The following is a 13,786-nucleotide window of genomic DNA, read 5'->3' on the forward strand; positions in this document are numbered from 1 at the left end:
ATGACCACTGGTGGCTTAAAACAATAATTTTTTCTCTCACAGTTGTGGTGGCCACAAGTCTGAAATCATAGGCATCAGCAGGGTTGGTTACTTCGGAGTTTCTGAGAGAATCCATGCCATGCCTCTCTCCAAACTTCTGATGTCTTCAGGCAGTCTGTGGCACTGCTTGGCTTGTGAACACACTTCTCTTAATTTCTGCCTCCATTTTTACATGGCATTGTTCCCTATGTATCTCTGTGTGTCTTCTTTTTTTATAAGAACATTCGTCATTGGACTTACAGCCCACTCTAACCCACGATGATCTCAAGATCCTTTCCTTAAATACATTTGCAAGGGTGCTTTTTCCAAATAAGATCTCATTCATAGGTACTAGGAATTATGGTTTGGAGAGAATTTAATCTACTACAATGTATATTTAAAACTTTTAGAAAATAGAAAATTCAATTATTATTGCCCAGACAATACATTATTAAGTAAGGCAACCAGTCAGAATCACAGAACTTTAGATATTAAAGGTTACTTTCATAGCCACCTAAAGTCAAGGTGTCTTACATGACTCTTAGTTAGAATCAGCATTTACAAGGAGAATTGTATGACACAAACTAATATCTGCTTTTCTGACCTCCTAGGAGAAGACTAAATAGTTCTTATTTTGTTGAGATTTCTTTCACCATAATCATGAAGGCCTATGGTTTTTGAAGGCTAAGTCCTACAAAGCCATTAATTAGCAGGAGGAATTAAAAAAAAAAAACAGATCTGAGAGCTCAAAACTACAATATAGGGCTCAGCACCTGTAGTACAGTGGTTATAGCACTGTCCACATGCACCGAGGCTGGTGGGTTCTAACCTGGTCCAGACCAGCTAAACAACAATCACAACTGCAACAAAAATATAGCTGGGCATTGTGGCAAGCACCTGTAGTCCCAGCTACTTGTGAGGCTAAGGCAAGAGAATCGCTTAAGCCCAAGAGTTGGACCTTGCTGTGAACTATGACACCAGGACACTCTACCAAGGGTGACATAGTGAGACTCTGTCTCAATTTAAAAAAAAATGAAAACTTACAATATGGGAAAGGAAAAAGGAGCAAAATCGGGCACTTAATAAACCCAGTATGTTTCCATCTATGCTTCTTCCTAACAATACATAGATTCTAAGTGTCTATTAAGATTTGCATTTTGAACAATTACATTTTTTGCAGGGGTACCAAAAGAGTGCTATCAACAGGTATGGTATGGATGTTTGAACAAGGAGCTATGTGGTGGTACAGGCCAGACACAATAGAGTATCTTTGCCTTTGCCTCTATTGCTGGAAGATTGGGACCACCATTTGACCCCGGAACCCTGCACTGCCACATCTCTGAACAGAGTTTCTCATGCTCAGGGAGAAGCATAAGCCTCCCTTCCTGTCTGTATGGTATGGGTATAACAATGAGCATGGTACTGCAAGAGGAGTTTACAGTAAAATATACAAGTCCCTCCCTCACTAGAGTTTTGGTTAGTGTGGGAGGAATACTGCCTTGTGGGTCAGATTTGGCATTTAGGTTCTCAAAGATCACTGGGGTAAGGGATATACCCTGAAAGAAGCAGAAGTGGGATTGCTAGTAGGGCAGTCTGAGAGCTGAGAATAAAGATAGGGCAACCCCAAATGCTTCCCAGCCCAAAGAGCAAGAGTGAGATAATGAGGAGGAAGTGGGGCCAAGAAACAGGACCCACATGGAAAAGAGACCAAATGGAAATAAGTGAGAATACACAAAAGAGGTCTTAGATGATTTATGTAATTTTCACAAACAACACTAAAGGTGCCTGAGCTTATCTTACTGGTTTGATGGGTGAGATAAAAGTGTCGAGACAGCTTAAAGTTTAGAACTCTCTTCAACTTCATGTATCCCTTCCTAGAATCTATTTTTTTGTACCCAATCTTCTTATTTGTCTTCCAATTAAGGAGAATGAAATACCCCTTGTTCTTTTCAAGTCTGGCACCTTCACCTGTGTTCTTGATCTCAGTCAACACTTAGCAAACATCAATGGAGAAGCTACTATTTCCCTTCTCTTCCTGGCTCTTCCTTCTCCCAGTGTCCCTCTACTTTCCTATATCTCTTTCTCTACTGGCTCCTTCCACTGTAAAAACTATAAACACAATCAAGACTCCTTGGCTCCTGAGCACCTGTAGCTTAGCAGCTAGGGGCGCCAGCCACATACACCAGAGTGGTGGTTTCGAATCCAGCCCAGGCCTGCTAAACAACAATGACAACTACGACCAAAAAATAGCCAGGTGTTGTGGTGGGTGCCTGTAGTCCCAGCTACTTGGGAGGCTGAAGCAAGAGAATCACTTGGATGTTGCTGTGAGCTGTAACACCACAGCACTCTACCAAGGGTGACATAGTGAGACTCTCTCTCAAAAAAAAAAAAATCCTTAAAAAAACAAAAGCAGAGGGACGGAAGTGGAGCTGAGGCACCAGGGAGGTGGAAGAAGAGCCCCCCTCAGGTTACCACCAAGGAACATGATTTTGGTCTAGGGGCTCCAGGTTCTGAAGCTGAAAAAATACCAAAAGACTATCCAGCTAGAACAAGAAGCGAGAAACCAAGACAGACTCGTCACTACACTGAAATTACAGATTGAAGATCTCAAACAGATAAATCATGGCTTGGAATAATATGTTAGGAAACTCTTGGATAGTAAGGAGGTGGTAAGCAGTCAAGTAGATGATTTAACCAGCCACAATGAGCATCTTTGTAAAGAATTGATTAAAATTGACCAACTAGCAGAGCAACTAGAAAAAGAGAAGAATTTTGTGGTGGATACCACTGACAAGGAACTTAAAGAAGCAAAGATTAGGTGGTGCCTGTGGCTCAAAGGGGTAGGGCACCAGCCCCATATGCCAGAGGTGGTGAGTTCAAACCCAGCCCCAGCAAAAAAAAAATAAAAAGAATGATTAAAAAAAAGAAGAAGAAGCAAAGATTGAACTCATTTGCCAGCAAAATAATATTGCTGTATTGGAAGATACAATAAAAAAGCTTAGATCTATAATTTTAGAGACTGAAAAAGCACAAAATAAATCTTCTAGACTCGATTCCTTTGTCAAGACTTTAGAAGCAGACAGAGATTACTATAAGTGCGAAGCTCAAAATTTGAGAAAGATGATGAAAAGTAGATCTAAAAGTCTAAGACACCCATCTCCAACTCTCCGGGGTGCAAACTGTGATGTAGAACTTTTGAAGACAACAGCAAGAGATCGTGAAGAACTTAAATGCATGCTGGAAAAGTATGAGCATCATTTGGCAGAAATTCAGGGTAATGTGAAGGTTCTTACATCTGAAAGAGACAAGACCTTTCTTCTTTATGAACAGGCACAGGAAGAAATTGCCCAACTTCGAAGAGAAATGATGAAAAGCTGTAAGTCTCCTAAATCAACAGCAGCGCATGCTATTCTCTGGCAGGTGGAGACTGAAAGAGACGTACTCTTCACTGATTTACGAAAAATGACCACAGAACGAGATAGTCTGCGGGAAAGACTAAAGATTGCTCAAGAGACAGCGATTAATGAGAAGGCTCACTTGGAGCAGAGGATAGAGGAGCTGGAGTGCACAGTTCACAATCTTGACGATGAACGTATGGAACAAATGTCAAACATGACTTTGATGAAGGAAACCATAACTACCGTGGAAAAAAGAAATGAAATCACTAGCAAGAAAGGCAATGGATACTGAAAGTGAACTTGGTAGACAAAAAGCAGAGAACAATTCTTTGAGACTTTTATATGAAAACACAGAAAAAGATCTTTCTGATACTCAGTGACACCTTGCTAAGAAAAAATATGAGCTCCAGCTTACTCAGGAGAAAATTATGTGCTTGGATGAAAAAATTGGAAAAGACCATTTCAGGCATGAAGAATATTATTGCCGAGACGGAACAGGCATCAAGACAGTCTACTGAAGCCCTAATTATGTGTGAACAAGACATTTCCAGAATGTGTCGGCAATTGGATGAAACAAATGAGGAGCTCAAATTGCCAGGGAAAGAGATAGCTTGGCACATGATAATGACAATCTCCAAGAACAGTTTGCTAAAGCTAAACAGGAAAACCAGGCACTGTCCAAAAAATTGAATGACACTCATAATGAACTTAACGACATAAAACAGAAAGTCCAGCTAGGCGCCTGTGGCTCAGGTGGCTGGGGTGCCAGCCACATACTCCTGAGGTGGTGGGTTCAAATCCAGCCCAGACCCGCCAAACAACAATGACGGCTGCAACCAAAAAAATAGCCGGTGTTGTGGCGGGTGCCTGTGGTCCCTGCTACTTGGGAGGCAGAGGCAGGAGACTTGATTGAGCCCAAGAGTTGGAGGTTGCTGTGAGCTGTGATGCTACAGCACTCTACCCAGGGGGACAGCTTGAGGCTCTGTCTCAAAAAAAAAACCCAGAAAGTCCAAGATACTAATTTGGAGGTTAACAAACTGAAGAATATATTAAAGTCTGAAGAATCTGAGAACCGGCAGATGATGGATCAGCTCCGAAAAGCCAATGAAGATGCTGAAAACTGGGAAAATAAGGCCCGTCAAGTAGAGGCAGAAAACAATACCCTCAAATTGGAACTTATCACTGCTGAGGCAGAGGGTAACAGATTAAAAGAAAAAGTAGATGCCCTCAACAGAGAGGTTGAGCAACATTTAAATGCAGAAAGGTCTTATAAGTCCCAGATTTCTATCTTACGTAAGTCTGTTGTAAAGATGGAAGAGGAGCTTCAGAAGGTTCAGTTTGAGAAAGTGTCTGCCCTTGCAGATTTATCTTCTACAAGGGAACTCCGTATTAAACTTGACTCAAGCAAAGAACTTCTTAATCGACAGCTGGTTGCTAAAGATCAAGAAATAGAAATGATGGAGAATGAGTTAGATTCTGCTCGTTCTGAAATAGAAGTCCTCAGGAGTCAGATGACAAACGAGAGAATCTCCATGCAAAATCTAGAAGCTTTGCTCATAGCCAATCGAGACAAAGAATATCAGTCTCAGATAGCACTTCAAGAAAAAGAATCTGAAATTCAGCTTCTTAAAGAACATCTTTGTTTGGCAGAAAATAAAATGGCCATCCAGAGTAGAGATGTGGCCCAGTTCAGAAATGTTGTAACACAGTTGGAAGCTGATTTAGACATTACCAAAAGACAACTAGGGACAGAGCGCTTTGAGAGGGAGAGGGCTGCACAAGAACTTGGCCGCCAAAATTACTCAAGTAATGCCTATCATTTGTGTTCCACAATGAAACAAAATGCAAAATGTCATTCACCAGAACATGCTCACCATCCATCTCCTGACCGAGGCTTAGATCGATCGTTAGAAGAGAATCTTTGCTATTGAGATTTCTGACTTGTGAAAAGATTCCTCACACCCTTGGGAAAGATCAAAGTTACAAACCGATTTTTTTTGCTATATGATTGTATTTATCTTTTGAATGCTTGACAATCTTGAATGTATTTATTGACTTTGTGTCTGTGAATCTCTGTTTTCACGTGCCATATCGCGGTGATCTGAGATGACTTATAAAAACAAAAACGCATATGGCTCTTTCTATCCATCCAGTAATAGTGAGTGTAAAATCTGCCTACTTCACTATTCAGCACTGCTATGTTAACTATCCGGAGTAAATAAAGAAGCTTATAAAAAGAAGGAAAAGTGTTTTTACAAAACTGATTTCCTTTCCTTTCTTGGATCTCAAATAATCCGTTGGTCGATTATTTTCTTATGCTTTCATGGCTGGAGAAGTTGTGCTGAAATGGGCACAATTTACCAATGCTGGCCTGGTACCCAATGTTCCATTTTGGAACCAACCTAACATAAATTCCATGCCATAATCTGATTTCAAAGCAGCAGAAAGTAGGAGTGTGTTCAGATTTTTAAATCCATGGTATTGTACCACTCAAAGACTAATTAACATACATTTTCTACAATTGTGTTTACTCCTACTATTTTTAGAAAGGTAGGTGAAGATATATCTGTCAAGAATGTACTTAAAAATCTGTATTTTTAATAATTTTTCTTTAAAACATTAAAGTACTACAATAAAAAAAAAAGCAAAACCAGAAACCATTATCCTCCCTTGTTTCTATACCAGCCATTTGTATGATACACACTAATATCTCCTTTTCTCACCTTTTAGAAGAAGACTAAATAGTTCTCCTTAATGTGTTGAGATTTCCTTCACCATAATCATGAGGGCCTATGGTTTTTCAAGGCCAAGTTCTACCAAGCCATAATTAATATTAATTAATTAACATAATTAATGTTAGAATCATTAATTGGGGAAGGATTGGAGTTTACTGGTATGTTTGGCCTAAGAAGAAAAGTGCAAAGGAATTGGGGGTGCTGGAGAAACAATGATTTAGATTGCCAATCATAAGAGACCAATTTTGTCATGAAAGAAAATTAGACCATGAGAAAAGAGTATGATAGGCAGGGAGAATGTGAATATAAAGACCTCAATGAGATCAGACAGATGGTAGTAAGAGAAAGAGTTGCAAAACTGAGACAAATTGAAACAAAGGCTCCATCAGAGTTAGATGATGAGATCACTTTCATACTGTGTCAAATTTGTTCCTGTATGTTATGCCTGTGGAATATCCTATAAGCAATCAAATAAAAATATCCTGGGTTCGTGATAGGGATTTGGGCTACAGAGATGGATTTAAGACCCAGCATCCCTGGATGGAAGTCAAAGCCAAATGAGTGAAAGAGATTACTCAGGGAGGATATTTTCTTTTGTTTTGCATTAACGACTGAAACCTCTTTACCTCTGTGGCTCTGCATTAATTTTTTTCCTTCTTGGTCCGTGATCCTTATTTGTTATTTTTGTTGAACTTGTTCCCCATCTTCCTCTTGACAAAAAAATTCTTGAATGTCTCCATTGTGCCAGTGCCTGGGAATACAATGGTGAAAAATCAGTTATTTCCCCACTGTTTCTCTGACCCCCTCACTACCTATCTTCAATCATTTATTAAAATAGGAACTCTTTCTGTTAGAATATAAGCTCCATAAAGGCAGAGAACTTGTATCTTATTTTCTGCTGTGTTCACATAAAGAGGGTCAGAGCTGCGGAGATAAAAAGGTGGACCCCACTTTGATGCAATAATTGACAAAATTTATTAACTCCTGCAAGTGGGCTGGATCACCTCAAAGGCGATCAGCCCCGATTGCCAGACAAAGTGCCTTTTTATACCATTATTTTGCAAGGGTCAGCAAGCTAGCGCAATACAGAAGCCAATCATAGCAGTTAGAGCGGGTTCGCAAGGTGAGGGCACATATTGATTTATACATCACAAGATACACATTACTTCATCATCATAAGATGGGGTGCACCATAAGGGGTTACACAATTTGGGGTGTGGGTACATGCTAACTTTAGATACATTAACTCACAAATCATCAAATGAGGGGTATTTGGTAAATTTCCGAGAGCAGCTTGGGCCTTAAACCAACTTCAGCCCTTTTCACCCAGGGCTCACCCCTGCCTCCCTTCCTTCCCTTATCTTCTTGGGCTTCTTCCCAGACCTTAACTTCTCCTCCCTTAAGGAGGGGGGCTGAGGCTAAAAGGCTTAAGAGAAGTTCTTACAAATATGAGGGCTTTGTTGCATTTCTTACTAGTCCTGGGGGTTAGAGTCTGGGGGCTCGGTTATTACACACAGAAACCAAACAATGAATGAAACGAAGAAGGCTCTCCAAAAATATTCATTAAATCAATCAATGAAAAAAAGAACAAAATTTGACTTACAAGATTGACAAGGTTAACTCTTATAAACCAAAATAACAACACAAAAATCGTTGTTACGGTTAGATTTATTTTCATTTTATTAATTGAATTAAACCAGAAAAAATAGGCAAGTAGGAAATAACAATGGCTCTAACTGGCAGCACTTAGTATGCATATATCAAAAAAAGTTGTTTGGTTGTTTTTTGGGTTTGTTTTTTTTTTAGAGACAGAGTGTCACTTTGTCACCCTGGGTAGAGTGCTGTGACATCACAGCTGACAGCAACCTCCAGCTCTTGGGCTTAGGTGATTCTCTTGCCTCAGCCTCCCGAGTAGCTGGAACTACAGGCACCCGCCACAACGCCTGGCTATTTTTTTGTTACAGTTTGGCCAGGGCCGGGAACCCGCCACCCTCGGTATATGGGGTCGGAGCCCTACTCACTGAGCCACAGGCACTGCCCCCACCAAGGTGTTAAATAGGCTGAGAGCTGCTGGTGCACAACTGTAGTCCCATCTACTCAAACCATGCTCAGGCCGGAGGATCCATTGAGCCCAGGACCACATTGTGAGACCTCCATCTCAAAAAAGAGTAAGTACTGACAGGGATGTGGAAAATTGGAAGCTTTGTAGACTGTTGGTAGAAATGTAAAGCAGTGTAGATCCTGTGGCAAATAATATGGGAGTTCCTCAAAATTTAAATGTAGTATTACTGTATGTTCAAGCAATTTCACTTCTGTGTATATACCCAGAAGAACAAAAATCAGACTCTTGTAGAGATATGTGCACACTCCTGTTCATAGCAGCATTATTTACAATAGCCAAAAGGTGGGAGCAACCCAAGATGCCATTTCTGAATGAACAGATAGACAAAACCAGGTATACATACAATGGAGTATTAGCCTTAAAAAGGAAGGACGTTCTAACATATGCTACTGTCAGGATGAAAATGGATCAAAGATGAGAACACTATGCTAACTGAAACAAGCCAGTCACATGACTACAAACTGTGTGATTTCGCTTAGTGAGCAACCTGGAAGAATCAGATTCCTAGTGACAGAAAGTAGAATGATGGTTGCCAGGGGCTGGGGATAAGGAAGAATGGGGGTGTTGTTTGAGGGATACAGAGTCTCAGTTTTGCAAGATAAAAACACTTCCAGGAGATGGATGCTGCTGACAGTTGTAAGAATATATATGTGCTTAAAACTACTGAACTATACACTTACAAATGGTTGAGATGTTACTGTGCTGTAGTTGGGCTCTAAAAAAATAAATAAATTTTTTAAAGAAAAAATGGTTAAGATGTTAGATTTTATGTATATTTTATTAGAGTTTTTTAAAAATTAAATTTTAAAAAAGAAAAGAACTATGGTTGAGTAACAATGCACATCAATCAAAACCGGCAGGCGCAGGATAACCTCGGACCCGCCCCGCTTGCCCACCCGACTGTGGTAACAGGAAATCCAGGGTGTGGCAATGGCTCATCTCTGGCTCCGCGCAGGGCGTGGCCTCAGGTTACAGCAGGTCAATCTCCGGCTAGGCCGCCACTGCGCAAGCGCATATCGCGGCTCCCCAGGCGCCTTTGAAACTTGCCCGGAAGTGACGCCTGTACAGCTGAGACAAATTCAGGGAAGATTTGAGCAAATCGCACAGGTGAGCTGGACAGGGGTCTTGCAGCCACTATGAGCTGCACCATCGAAAAAATCCTGACAGACGCCAAGACGCTGCTGGAGAGGCTGCGGGAGCACGATGCCGCCGCCGAGTCGCTGGTGGATCAGTCGGCGGCCCTGCACCGGCGAGTGGCCGCTATGCGGGAGGCGGGGACGGCGCTTCCGGACCAGGTCAGGCAGAGGGTAGGGGTCCGGTGCTCTCGGGTTCTGGGCATGCAAAGGGTGGACAGCGATGTGAAGTGGCGACTCGTCCTGGAATTTATTCCCGGTCTCAGAGGGCGGCGTTGAGACCTTTCTCCGGGGACGGGCCAAGAATCCTGCCCTGGATCCCTGACTCCTGCTTCTTTCGTTGCATCTGCCCCTATTCTGTTTACAGCGCGCTTAGTCTGTCTCTGTTTGTCCAGTATCAAGAGGATGCATCCGATATGAAGGACATGTCCAAATACAAACCTCACATTCTGCTGTCCCAAGAGAACACACAGATTAGAGACTTGCAGCAGGAAAACAGAGGTTAGTCAGGCCTTTTTGTGTAGTTGTTGTGATTTTTTTCATATTCGGTAATAGTTTGAAAGTTCTTGTAAAACTTCCTTAGCAGTTCACAAAAGTGCACATTCTATATGTATGTCCAGGGCAGTAGTTTTAATAGGAGGTTTAACCGTCCCAGCCCAGTAACAATAAAGTTAGATTACCCTTTTCAAGGTCATCTGACTGGTTTTGTATGTATGAGCAACTTATCCAGAAGGTGCTTAGAGTTTAATTATTGCCTGGTTAAAAAAAATATTTTTTTGGCATCCCCAAATGCATAACAAAAAAGTTCATATCTTCAAGGGCTTAAAATTTAATTTTTTTAATTTTTCGAGACAGTCTCACTCTGTCACCCGAGCTAGAGTGCCATGGCCTCAGCCTAATTCACAGCAACCTCAGACTCCCAAATAGCCGGGAGGTCAGGCCTGCCCCACCATGCCTGGGTAATTTCTCTGTTTTTAGTAGAGGTAGGGTCTTGCTCTTGCTCAGGCTGGTCTTCAACTCCTGACCTCAAGCATCCTCCCAACTCAGCCTCCCAAAGTGCTAGGAATACAGGCATGTGCAGCCCTGCCCAGCCAAAATTTAATGTTTCAATATTAATTAAAAATAAACACTGAGCAGGTCATGGTGGTGCATGCCTACAGTCCTAGCTCCTAGGGATGCAGAAGTGGGAGGATCTCTTGAACTCAGGAGCTGAGGCTTCAGTGAACCATAATCTTGTCACTGCACTTCAGCCTGGGTGACAGAACAAGACCTTGTTACACATACAAAACATTAAAAATCCCTTATGTTAACAAAAATAATTAACACTGGAGGTAAGATTAAGGTTTTATGTTCTTGTGCAGGGTAGAAGAGCAGAATTTTATCCTAAGGGCATATCTTCTTAGGCTTGATGAGTATGTTATTAATGATGGTAATATTAACACTTGTACATGTGTATCAGTTTACAGAGGACTTTCACATGTATCATTCCACTGTAGTCTCCTATCTTTATTTTGAGGTAGACAAGCCAGGTATTTATTACAGTCAATTAAAAAAATAGGTTAAATCTTTGCTTCTAAGTATTAACCAAGTCACAGAACTGAACTCAAACCCGTATCTTCTGATTACACATCCCATAGTATTTCTACCTATGCTGCCCAGACTCTGCTGCCTCTGCTTAGAAAGTTATCTTTTACGTGGACTTTAACTATTGAGTTTTAGGGACTTAAATCTTGGATTCATAATATTGCGTGGAGTGTCATAAAACTCCAATTGTTAAGACTTTAGATTTGGAAACCAGCTCTCAGACATCTCTGCCAAGTTATTTTATTTTTTTGATAGAGCTGTGGGTTTCCTTGGAGGAACACCAGGATGCTTTGGAACTCATCATGAGCAAGTACCGGAAACAGATGTTACAATTAATGGTTGCTAAAAAAGCAGTGGATGCTGAACCAGTCCTGAAAGCTCACCAGTCTCACTCTGCAGTAAGAAACTTTGATTATGAATAAATTCTAAATGAACTGAATTGAAATCTTAAGATTGTTTTATATCAGTGGTTCTCAGCCTTTCTAATGCCACGATGTATTTTCATTGTTATAAAGGGGTCACCACCAATAGGTTGTGTTTAAGTCTGTCTTAGATTGTGTGCTTTTGAGGAGGGAAAAAACGAAACTTGTTTTCCTTTCATGTTTCTCACATTCATTGTTTATTTTTCTATGGCTTTGTAAAGATGTGAACAGAAAGAACAAGGGTAGGGTCTGCTGAGATGCTTTTATTTGAGTGGGGCTAAGGTTCCTCCCTTTCTCATCAAGATCTCTTTTCAGGGTATTAATGAATGCTTAGCTCTCACACCAAACCTGTGCCCATTTAGTGTTGAAGGTGCTGAGTAAACGCTTGGTTGTTTATTGTACATTTCACTAAGTTCCCTGGTTGTAAGGAGTATGAATTCATATGTATTTTTATCCCTAACATAGTAGGTGGCACATAGAAGTCAGTCAGTAAACCTTTATTAAACTAATAGCATCATACTATGTTTTTAGGGGAGAGAACCGTGTTTTTGTTTTTTGAGACAGAGTCTTGCTCTGTTTCTCAGCCTAGAGTGCTATGGCATCAGTCTAGCTCACAGAACCTCAAACTCCTGGGCTCAATCAATCCTCCTGTCTCAGCCTCCTGAGTAGTAGCTGGAACTACAGGTGCCCACCACAATGGCCAGCTAATTTTTCTATTTTTAGTAGAGATAGGGTCTCACTCTTTTTTTTTTTTTGAGACAGAGTCTTACTTTGTCGCCCTTGATAGAGTGCTGTGGAGTCATAGCTCACAGCAACCTCAAACCCTTGGGCTCAAGTGATTCTCTTACCTTAGCCTTCCAAGTAGCTGGGACTATAGGCACCTGCCAGGCTATTTTTAGAGATGGGGTCTCTGTCTGGCTCAGGCTGGTCTCAAACCCGTGAGCTCAGGCAATCCACTTGCCTTGGCCTCCCCGAGTGCTAGGATTACAGGTGTGAGCCAGCGTGCCTGGACTAGGGATCTCACTCTTATTCAGGATGGTCAGGAACTTCTGAGCTCAAGGGATCCTCCTGACTTGGCTTCTCAGATGCTAGGATTACAGGTATGAGCCACCTTGCCAAGGTTTTAGAACCTTAGTTTTTTTAAAAAACCAAACATGAGGGCTGGCGTGGTGGCTCATTATTTTTTAAATTTTATAATTATTATTAAATATAATTAAAAGAATTAAAAACCAAACATGGGCATAGATTCTACACTTTGGTTGCTTATGATTTAATTTGGAAGACTCAGTAATTGTTCTTCCATTTGCAGAGTGCTTCATAGTTGTCATTGTACATTCATGTGTACTATCTCATTTAATCCTGGAATTCTAGATCAGAGCCTCACTATTTGCTACTGTGAGACATAGTGAAAAGTTAGTTTCATCTTAGACCCTGTTGAATGCATTTTACTGACTTAACAGAATTTTTAGAGAAAGAGGATATTTTAAATGTCTGGAAGAGAAAAATACGTTTTATTTGTTTATATGTCTGGAGGATAAAACATGAACCTTGAAGGACACAGAGTTTAGCTCATATAGGAGTACTTTCTAAGAGAGATGTGCAAAGACAGCATAAGGCACTTTGGAAAGTGGTACACTTCCTGCCAATTAAAGTATTCAAATTTGGGCAGCACCTGTGGCTCAAGGAGTAGGGCACGACCACATAGTGGCGGGTTCACAACTGGGCCCAGCCAAAAAAAAAAAAAAAAAAAAAAATAGTGAAATTATAGTATGTCACCTAACAAAAAGTAATTTTAAAAGATAATTATATTATACATAATATCTGAAAGACTTCACATGTTATCTATAGGGAAACTATCAATTACCAGATTTTCACAGTGCATTTCAACATACCTAACAAATAAGTTATTAGCTTTAAAACAGCCCTCAGATCTCATAATCTTACCCTTCACTGAGAAGGACTTACAATCTCAATCCAGACAGGAGGGAAGGAGGGAGAGAGGGAGGGAGGAAGGGAAGAGAAGGAAGGCAGGCAGGAAGGAAGGAATGATAAAAGTCAGAAGTGAAGTAAAAGAAATATAATGTCTAAAAGGTAGAAAAATGTCTGGACTTCTGAAAGTGAGTCCTATTCTCTCTAAGTAGGACAAGTGATCATCACTGGGCTGTCATAAGGTTAACACAAGAACTGTAAAAGGATCCTTTAAAAGTTGCCCTTTTTTTGGCTCGGCGCCTATAGCTCAACCGGCCAAGGCGCCAGACACGTAAACCTAAGGTGGTGGGTTCGAATCCCCAGCCCGGACCCGCCAAACAACAATGATGGCTGCAACCAAAAAAAAACTAGCCTGTGGCTCAAGCGGCTAAGGCGCCAGCCACAT

The 13,786-nt window shown here is 41.0% G+C and overlaps 2 protein-coding genes across 5 annotated transcripts in view; both read left to right on the forward strand.

Annotated features, from left to right (window-relative positions):
* The first annotated feature begins 3,138 nt into the window (after positions 1-3,138).
* On the forward strand, positions 3,139-5,356 carry LOC100944314 (testis-specific gene 10 protein-like). Its single transcript, XM_023515513.1, is given in 5 exon segments — positions 3,139-3,666; positions 3,668-3,747; positions 3,920-3,999; positions 4,002-4,144; positions 4,421-5,356. Coding segments are annotated over 5 exon segments (1,767 nt in total).
* A 3,984-nt stretch (positions 5,357-9,340) lies between these two features.
* Positions 9,341-13,786, forward strand: part of SIKE1 (suppressor of IKBKE 1) — a 12,283-nt gene continuing 7,837 nt past the window's right edge. For 2 of the 4 annotated variants that reach the window (XM_023515459.1, XM_023515462.1), the window contains exons 1-3: positions 9,344-9,568; positions 9,802-9,907; positions 11,246-11,388. In XM_023515459.1, the coding sequence (XP_023371227.1) occupies positions 9,410-9,568; positions 9,802-9,907; positions 11,246-11,388 (408 nt within the window). In that variant the 5' untranslated portion in view covers positions 9,344-9,409. Of the gene's footprint in view, positions 9,569-9,773; positions 9,908-11,245; positions 11,389-13,786 lie in introns of all 4 variants that reach the window. The other 2 variants (XM_023515461.1, XM_023515460.1) reach the window with 2 other exon arrangements.

This window comes from Otolemur garnettii, unplaced genomic scaffold (assembly GCF_000181295.1).
Source record: "Otolemur garnettii isolate 467f Iridium unplaced genomic scaffold, OtoGar3 scaffold00073, whole genome shotgun sequence".
In the NCBI taxonomy this organism is placed as follows: domain Eukaryota; kingdom Metazoa; phylum Chordata; class Mammalia; order Primates; family Galagidae; genus Otolemur; species Otolemur garnettii.